The 9,226-nt window shown below is 41.9% G+C and overlaps 1 protein-coding gene across 1 annotated transcript in view; it reads right to left on the bottom strand.

Annotated features, from left to right (window-relative positions):
* minar1 (membrane integral NOTCH2 associated receptor 1) overlaps positions 1-6,023 on the bottom strand; it is a 39,497-nt gene extending 33,474 nt beyond the window's left edge. Inside the window, exons 1-3 of the mRNA XM_014127537.2 lie at positions 5,444-6,023; positions 3,815-4,813; positions 1,118-2,587 (exon numbers count right to left, since the gene is read on the bottom strand). Of these exons, the coding sequence (XP_013983012.1) occupies positions 1,118-2,587; positions 3,815-4,666 (2,322 nt within the window). The 5' untranslated portion in view covers positions 4,667-4,813; positions 5,444-6,023. The remainder of the gene's footprint in view (positions 1-1,117; positions 2,588-3,814; positions 4,814-5,443) is intronic.
* Positions 6,024-9,226: the final 3,203 nt, after the last annotated feature.

Genomic DNA, 9,226 nt, shown 5'->3' on the forward strand with positions numbered 1-9,226 from the left:
CCACGTCCTGACCAAAACTACACAACAATACCCTCTGCTGGTCAGGACGTGACACTGTGTGGTTTTTCTTGTGTTGGCACTGTCCTAACATAATCTAACTTTATGCATTCACCGTAAAGCCTTTTTGAAATCGGACAATGTGGTTGGATTAAGGAGAGGTTTATCTTTAAAAAGCTGTAAAATAGTTGTATGTTTGAGAACTTTGAATTATGACATTTGTGGTGTTTTGAATTTGGCGCTCTGATTTTTCACTGGCTGTTGAACAGTGTGAACCGTGGGTGGGACGGTAGCGTCCCACGCAGCCCTGAGAAGTTAATTTTGAGTTGTGTATGTGTTCATCTCTGCGTCACGGTTTGTTGTTTTTTCATTCAGTATATTTATGTATTGCATAGTTTCACAGTATAAATAAAATGTGGAACGACACACATGCTGCACTTTGATCCTCTTCTCATTCCTACGACAACCGTGACAATCTGCATGAAAATCTATGGCAAGACTTGAAAATGTCTGTCTAGCAATGATCAACAACCAACTTGACAGTGCTTTAAATTTAAAATAAATGTAAACAATAATGGGCAAATATTGCACAATCCAGGTGCGCAAAGCTCTCAGAGACTTACCCCAAAAGACTCACTGACTGACTTTAATTGCTGCCAAAGTTGTTAATAACTTGTATTGACTCGGGGGGTGAACACCTATCTAATCAAGATATATTAGTTTACAAAAACAAATAAAAAATTATTGTAGATTGTTGATTTTTTTTTTACAATTAAATCAATTTTATCCCCATTTTGTAACGCAACAAAAGGTGGAAAAATTCAAGGGGTGTGAATACTTTTCTTTGTCTGTTCTTGAACAACGTACAGTGCAGTCCAGCACTTACAAAGGACTTATATAAATGTATTCCATTGTTCTTACCTCGTTGATTACTCTTGTCATGTTTCTGTAATGATAATAATACTACATAGGATTATAATATCGCTTTTCTCCCAAAGACGCTTTCTTGTGGTAGAAAATATGCTCTCATATTACATCAAAACAGCCAAAAAAATATAAAGAGAGTATCTAATGTTGGTTTAATGTGAAAAGTGTTATAAATGTAAACCATTTTTCTTACCTCTTTGGCTTTCCTGTGTCTGTCCTTGGTGTCTCTTTCTCGGTCTCTGTCCTTGTCTTTGCCCTCATCCCCATGGTGCGAGGTATACGACACCGTCCTCCAGTCCCGTGGTGAGTTGGTGATGCTCGCCACCTTTGACTCCGTGGCGCTGTTCTCCTCATTGAGTGAGCGTGACGACCTCCGCGTGAACATACTTTTCTTAATTGCCTTGACCCTCAGACTCTCACTGTCTGAGCAGCCCCACTCCACTGATCCGTTGTCCACTTTGATGTTGTGGCCTGTCGTGTGGCACTGAAAGACATGGGGCGAGAGGTTGAGGTCAGGGTGAAGGTGATCTGGGGTGGAAGTGGTGGCTAAAGCATTTTCGCTTGGTCTCCCGTTGGTTTCGGGTTCCTGAATCTTCTCGTCGAGTTTGGTGAGCTTGGAGAGCACCTGCGAGATCTCCCCTCGGACTCCGGACAGAGACTCCAGCTTCTTCTCGATCTCACCAATCCTCATTACAAGCTTGCAGACGCTCGATTTGAGCTCGTCGTCCGTGTTCTCTAGGGAGTGAAAGAGGCAGTCCAGCTTGGACTTGGCCAGTTTGACCGTGTTGCATTCGGGTGAGCTGTCGCCGTCAGACTTCATGGTCACCTGAGAGAGAGATCCGATGCTGTTGTAGCACGATGATTGGATGACGCCCAGCGAGTCGCACACGCTCATGTCATCAAGGAAGCGGAAGATGTCACTGATGTCATCACTGATGATCTCAGAGTCCTCTTCCGAGTGTTTGCACGAGTGCCTCTCTCTCTCCCCGTATTTTGCATGAGCGGCGGCATAGTCTTTTAGCTTCCTCTGTTCGGCCTGCTCCGTTTGTGTCCCTACGCTGGACGAGCTGTCTATGTTACCTCCCTGAAAAGACGTACTGTTGATGCCTTTCTCTTTAAATCTTTTCCCAACCTCTCTTTTGTCGACACCCACCCCGGGACCGCACGCCATTGAAGACATATCCTTTGTTTTCAACCCGTTGGTTTTCTTTGCGAACCCTGAAGGGGAGGCCACCACTTTCTCTTTGGCGCACTGGAAGTGCTGCTCATTCTCTTTATTCACTACATTGTGGCGATGGTTGTCTTTCAGCGGTTTCCCGTTCAGAAATGACCTCTCGAAATCCGGTGGCCCTTCTTCAGCGTTCAGACTGAGGCTTTTCACGGGCCAAATTGGCTGCTTCCCCGGCCTAGCCGTACTCCTCCGTGTGTTCACCGACTCCGTCACTGTCGTTGGGCCGAAATACGTAGACGCTTGAAGGTCGTCCAGACTCTCGTGCTTCGCTCGCCGTTTCTCCTGAATGGGCGAGTTCATAGTAGGCTCAAAGTAGGGGTTACTGTAGGGCAGCTCGAAGCTGTGGTTGAAGAACGTGGCAGGTTTGTGGAGCTCTCTCCGGTGGTAGCCTCCAGTTGCCCTGATGTTTGGCTTGCACTCTGAGGTGATGACCTATAATGACAATGGGGTAACACTTCATTAAGTTGCTCTTAAAGCTGTGTAGTGACACTGTAACAGTATTGTAATATTGTATTGTTTGGCTCTAAGTCGCGCTGATAAGAGCATCTGTTAACTGACTAAAACCTAAATGTAATAGTTTCATAGAAATTTGGTAATTGTTTTGTAATTGTTTTGAGCATTTTTTGTCATTACACAAGTGAAAAAAGAAATTGTTACAGACTCGTTCACTTTTACAACAATAACAACATGTTAATACACTGTTGTGTTAACACATCAGTCAAAACACCCTGCATTATCAAATCAAACAAAGAAAGAGTCAAACTAAGCATAAAGGTGCTGGATGTAACATTAGGCTCAGACCAAGCCTTTCTAGAAAGAAATACGTTTTATAGATTGGTTATTCTCACTGAGAGCTATGTCCATTGAGACATTTCCATTCTATGTGACATAGGCTATACAGATGTAGGATCTTCATTTCATCACTCTTTTGTTGATGAGACTTTTCCTGTGCCAGAGGAAATGCAGATGACCTTCATGATTGACATAAATTCATGAAAAACCTGCACTAACGGTTATATTAACAGTATTCCACTTTTCATGTACCCTCATTTTGACCAGCTTATAGCCTAACCACTAATCAAGCAACATTATGGACTAAACGTTGAAATCCTGTTGTTGCAGGATTATTTTGCTGCAACAATGCAGGTCAAATTAAGATCCTACATCTGTAGATCTATGGACCAGCTTCAGGAAGTGGGGGGGTACTGTTTTATCACTATTGTTTTCTCCTTTAGGTGTCTTGTGCTTTTCTTTGACATTTAGATGGTAAGGTTAGCAAACAACGGCACAAATACTTACAGCTAGCACCATTTAGTAGGAAAGAAACAACTCAAAACATGGCACATTAAAGAAAGTAGCTGACCACATATAGCAGTGAAAATTAGACCGAGAACAGTGATAATTGATAAGAGATGGTTAACAGTGGAGGAGGCTGCAATGGAAATCAGTCTGACTTTATCTTCAATGTTTATTTTTTCATGTATTGTTGTTTCAGTGTAGTAATGGGACAACATTAGAACTCAAAGTTGTTGGGAGTACTTCCAAACAAATATCAGGATAATTATTGTTGCATAATGAATGGTATGTAAAACTTTTTTTTTTTTAAACGCTTAATAAAAATAAATAAATAATATATCATTAAAGACCAGAGACACAGACCTGTGGGGAGAACGCTAGCAGGTTGTGAAAATCCTCCTTGAAGATGTTTCTCTTCTGGACACAGGAGTGGACAGAGAAGGGCTCCGTGTGGTTGATGTGTTGCAGGGACTCCTGGTCTGTGGTGGACTCACTGTCAATGTCTATGGGAAAGTAGGTGCTCTGCATCTCACAGGGCGGCGAGGGAGGACTGCAGCTCAAGTACTGGGGCAGGTGCTGCAGCTTATCTAGCGATGCTGCTCGACATTTTAGATCCTTGTTGACGCCCAATAAGAAGTTAGGGTCAGAGGTCGGGATAAACTGCGGGCTGCAGTTGGATCTGCAGCTGGCGGAGTGGGGATGGGGGTGTGGGCAGGGGTGGGAGGAGTTGTTTTGGGACATGGGGCGATGGTGGGGGTGGTGACCCGCCCTGGAGGGTTGATCCATGAGGTCATAACCGCCGCCCTTCTCATAGTCCTGGTACTTATAAACATCAGTGTCGGACCTACATGACTCAAACGACTGGTTCTTGTGGAACTTGGGCCTCGGTGGTGCCATCGGGAACTTATCTTTGGCGATCCCCCCGTTCATTTGGATTAGGTTAAACATAGTGACGATATCCGCTGCCACCATGAGTTTCTTAGACTGCTGGTCCTCAACAGTACATCTCATCTTGTCTTTGAAGAGAGTGGCAGGGAAGGCTGGGTCCAGGCAGGCTGTGTAGAACAGAAGGCTCCGTAGCTTGGCCAAGTGGACCAGGTCAAAGCGGGCACACAGGGACTTACAGAGGTCCTGGTAGGACACACTACTGTGTTTAGTGTCTAGTTCCTCCAGGATCCGGACAAGGAACAGGGAGTACTCTGGTAGGGGATCCATGGCATGTGGTGTGGGATGGAGCTAGATGTTGATATCCTCGTTAGTCTCCTATTCTTTAAGTATACTGTACAGGGGATGCCATTGAAATGGAATGTCTCAAACACAAGGGAGACCTGTCCCCCTTATGAGAGAGATAGGAGGATGACCCTGAAGGAGAGCGAGAGAGAGCGAGAGAGAGAGAACACAGCAGAGAGAGAGAGTGAGATATTGACTATTGGACAATCACATACCACAATCAAAACATAGCCAAACATTGCATAATCATGAATATAAGGTGTTACATCCCATGTTATTATCCCAAAGCAATAGTTATCCCTGTGCATGTGACTAATAAACTCATCTAATGATCACGTCTATTTGTGTTATCGTGAATAAGATATAAATTAAATGTGGTAATAGTTTGGAGAAGGCTTCAGTCTTCAGATAGGGATCAGTAAAGATTGGTTTTCATATTAAACTAATTCTAAAATATATATTATCATGCAGCTGCTATTAAATGTATATACTTTTCAGGAATATTGATATTGATTATATTATATTGATTAGGCTACGTTTTTGTAATTGTATACCCACTAGATTCAGATCAAGAACTCTGAACAGTGTCGTTCCTCAAACGGAAATGGATATCCACACAGTCATAATTCAATCACATTTGCATAACCTCACATTCACCACTGAGTACTTCGAAACAGAGAGAATTAAATTAATATTCGAGTTCTTCACTGGCGTGCGCGCGCTCATACAGTACATAACCAACAAAGGGACAAATAGACTCACCTAACGCACGATTCCATTTGCTCTCATCCGAGTGAGCATTCAAAAGGTATAGATTCCTCAAAGTCACCAAAACAAGGCGGCAGCAATGCGAAGTTGACGCACAACATTCATTCGTCAATTGAAACATACACCATAATATGCATTCCAGTCGGACACCGTAGTAAATAACCAGCCAAAAGATCCGATTCGAACCCCAGTCACCCCCGTTCGGATAAATCCTTCCTTTATCATATTTTGTATTGTATTCCAATAATGGGACTGTGCCTTCACTCCGGGACCGGATTTGCGGTAGCTGTTGGAACCGAGCCGTCGGCGTTCTCACGCGCGCGCGTGTGGTGCTAAAAAGGCACCCAGTCGGCTTTGTTTCCACCTAGAATGACGTAATTACACCTTAGCACCAACTGCAAGTCAAGCACAGCGATGGAGACTATATATTCATATTGATTATTTTCCTGTACATTATAAAGCACATTGCGTGTTATAGGCTACTGCACAACATAGCTCATTCCTAAGGTGTTAGAGTTATGTGTATACATTCCATTTAAAAAACCGTACAATAGTTATTTTTTCGCTTGTCATTGAAGAAGTGTATTTTTTCTCACGGTTCAATGCGAGGGAAAACATTTTAATGTATATAAATCATACAATACAAAGTAGTGTACAGGGTTAACTGTGCACTGCTGTGATGTTATATTTGCGCACCTGCCGCAGTGGGGTGTATTCATGGATGCCAAGGGGAGCCAGTATTTCCCAAATATTTCACCAATAAAAATGATAAAATAAAGTATTTCCTCTCTGTGTTTTCATAATTTTCGGTCAATTCGCAAGTGCCTGAATCTCACTGGAGAAATCACCGGAGCGAGGGAAACAGGCCCCTCTGTCTCAGTATATGTAGCCCATGTATCTGATGCTGTATGGACCTAAAGACTATATAACATGTAGAGGCGGAAATCCCGGGGGGGACGGGGGGGACACGACCCCCCCATCCTGGGAAAAATATGATTTGTCCCCCCCAATATATCACTGAAACATAACTATGTAATTTAAATAATATTAATAATACGCAATGAAAGCAATTGTGCTGATTATAGACACTTAATAGCGCGTTTTCAAGTTTCAAAAGATTGCAACCCCCCCACCCTTTGCCTCACAATGGTTTGATCCACTGCCAGTTCTTTAGTTGGCAAGGTAACAGAGGGGTCGTGTCTACTGTCTGAAAGGCACTCAATGAACTTAACTGACGTGAGGTTAATCCAGTCAATCACGCACACACACTAGCTGAATATGCAGAGCTAGCGCGCAAATATTAATTATTAAGCTAGCTAGTACCTATTCCATTTATGTGGCGTAGTCAAAGATGGAATCTTTGTTATCGTCAATTTATTCCAAGATCAGCATGCAGATGATGTAAGTTAGTGCTTCAAAGTCCCTGTGATAAGGTTAGCGATAAACTGAAGTCCAAACTGAACAGAACTACACTCTCTTCTACCATTGTCTTAAATATATTTAATGGTCTCGTTGCAAAAGCTAAATTGTCGCAAGGGAACTTTTATTTATTTATTTTATTTCACCTTTATTTAACCCGGGTAGCAAAGATTATAGCAAACACCACTGAAACGGAATTGGTGCTCGCTAGCTTTGCAAATTCAGCTATTGTTGGAAGCCAGCCAATGTAAAACAAACTATTAAAATTACAAAAGGTTGCAGCATATGTTGTGTAAATGGTGAACTCATACAGCTGTCAACTCTTGTCATTTTAATCCGTTTCACATTTGCTAGCTACATTTTAGATCGAAGCCCAAATAGAATGATAGAAGATAAGATGATAGAAGCCCATCTCCTACTGTAAATGACCTACACACTGTGTGTGTGTAGCCAGCCAGCCAGGTAGAAAAATGGCAGAAAAATAAAAGATGGACATCAGAGTATTTTTCAGTACACCAAAACGCAAAGTAAGAACCCTAGTAGCCTAATATCTTAAAGACTACTTGATAAAATGTTCATAAGAAAGAAATGAAATTCTAATGGAAATGTTTCACAATGATGTCATTAGGCAGAGCAGGCAACAGATGGCACACAGACAGCAGAGTTGGGGACAGATATGCAGGGACAGACTGGCAGGGAGTCTCAGGTAAGTTTGTTGAGTCTTTGTTTGGCAACATTATGAAAGGTTCCAAAAAAATTTGACTTGTAAAATAGGAACATAATTGGAAAATGCCATGGATACCCCCACTCTCAACTTAAACTGGTGACTGAACTAAGATTTGTTAAAGGCAATGGTATTGCTGTTGTGATTAGTTGTGTTGTTTTGGGTACCGGTAGTTAGGAGTACGGCAAACACCTTATTTCTTTGGTTCCTCAATATACATTTACAATATTACAATGAAGGCTATGTGTTACAGCACTACTTTTGGTGTCCCCCTCAGGAATTGCTCTTGAGAAAATTTCATGTAATTGGCCCCTCCAAAGTTGATATCAGATTTTTTCCCCTGTCCGCCGTAGCATTTGATTGATTGATGCCAGCAAGCATTTGGCCAGTGGTGGAAAAAGTACTCAATTGTCATACTTGAGTAAAAGTAAAGATTCCTTAATAGAAAATGACTCAAGTAAAAGTGAAAGTCACCCAGTTAAATACTACTTGAGTAAACGTCTAAACGTATTTGGTTTTAAATATGCTTAAGTATCAAAAATACATCGAATTAATAAAATGTACTTAAGTATCAAAAGTAAAAGTCATTTCAATTTCCTTATATTAAGCAAATCAGACGAAACAATAAAAACATGTATTGATGGATAGCCAGTGGCACACTCAGACATAATTTACAAACAAAGCACTTGTGTTTATTGAGTCCACCAGATCAGAGGCATGGGATGACCAGGGATGTTCTCTTGTGTGAATTTGACCATTTTCCTGTAAAAATTTACTTTTGGGTGTCAGGGAAAATGTATGGAGTAAAAAGTACATTATTTTCTTTAGGAATGTAGTGAAGTAAAAGTAAAAGTTGCCAAAATATAAATAGTAAAGTAAAGTACAGATACCTCCCAAAACTACTTAAGTAGTACTTTAAAGTATTTTTACTTTACTTTACACCACTGCATTTGGCTTCCCTTGATAAAATTTTTTTCTTCTTTAAAATAGCTCAACTGTGGGTTGTCCTGGTTCAGCAAAACGCCTCCCGAGGGAGGCCGGTTTGGATTTGGCTTCAGGCCAATCAAACAACTTTCAAAGCAAAACTTAATTTTCCCAAAAATGTGCCTGTTTCTGGTCTGCTTGTGTTGATGTCCTGCGGTAGCTAGATTGCAAAAAATCGACCTTTTCCTAAACCATGGAGGGAGATATGGATTTGGACTTGTGGTTTGACTTAATTCTCTGTACAGGCCAATGATTATGACGGTGATTCTGATCTAACCATAAATGTATATGTTGTGCCACTGGCCTGAAATTAATCAAGTTCAATATGTAGCCAAGATGTACCCTAGTAGATTCACGTTAGCTAGCTAGCTGGCTACCTTAGCTGGTTCATTGTTGTGTAACCGATGTGAAATGGCTAGTTAGTTAGCGGTGGTGCGCGCTAATAGCATTTCAATCAGTGACGTCACTCGCTCTGAGACTTGAAGTAGGGTTTCCCCTTGCGTTGCAAGGGCCGCGGCTTTTGTGGCGCGATGGGTAACGATGCTTCGTGGGTGTCAGTTGTTGATGTGTGCAAGGGTCCCTGGTTCCAGCCCAGGTTGGGGTGAAGAGAGGGACGGAACCTACACTGTTACAGTTGCACATGCTAAGAA

Source organism: Salmo salar, chromosome ssa11 (genome assembly GCF_905237065.1).
Source record: "Salmo salar chromosome ssa11, Ssal_v3.1, whole genome shotgun sequence".
Classification (NCBI taxonomy): Eukaryota; Metazoa; Chordata; class Actinopteri; order Salmoniformes; family Salmonidae; genus Salmo; species Salmo salar.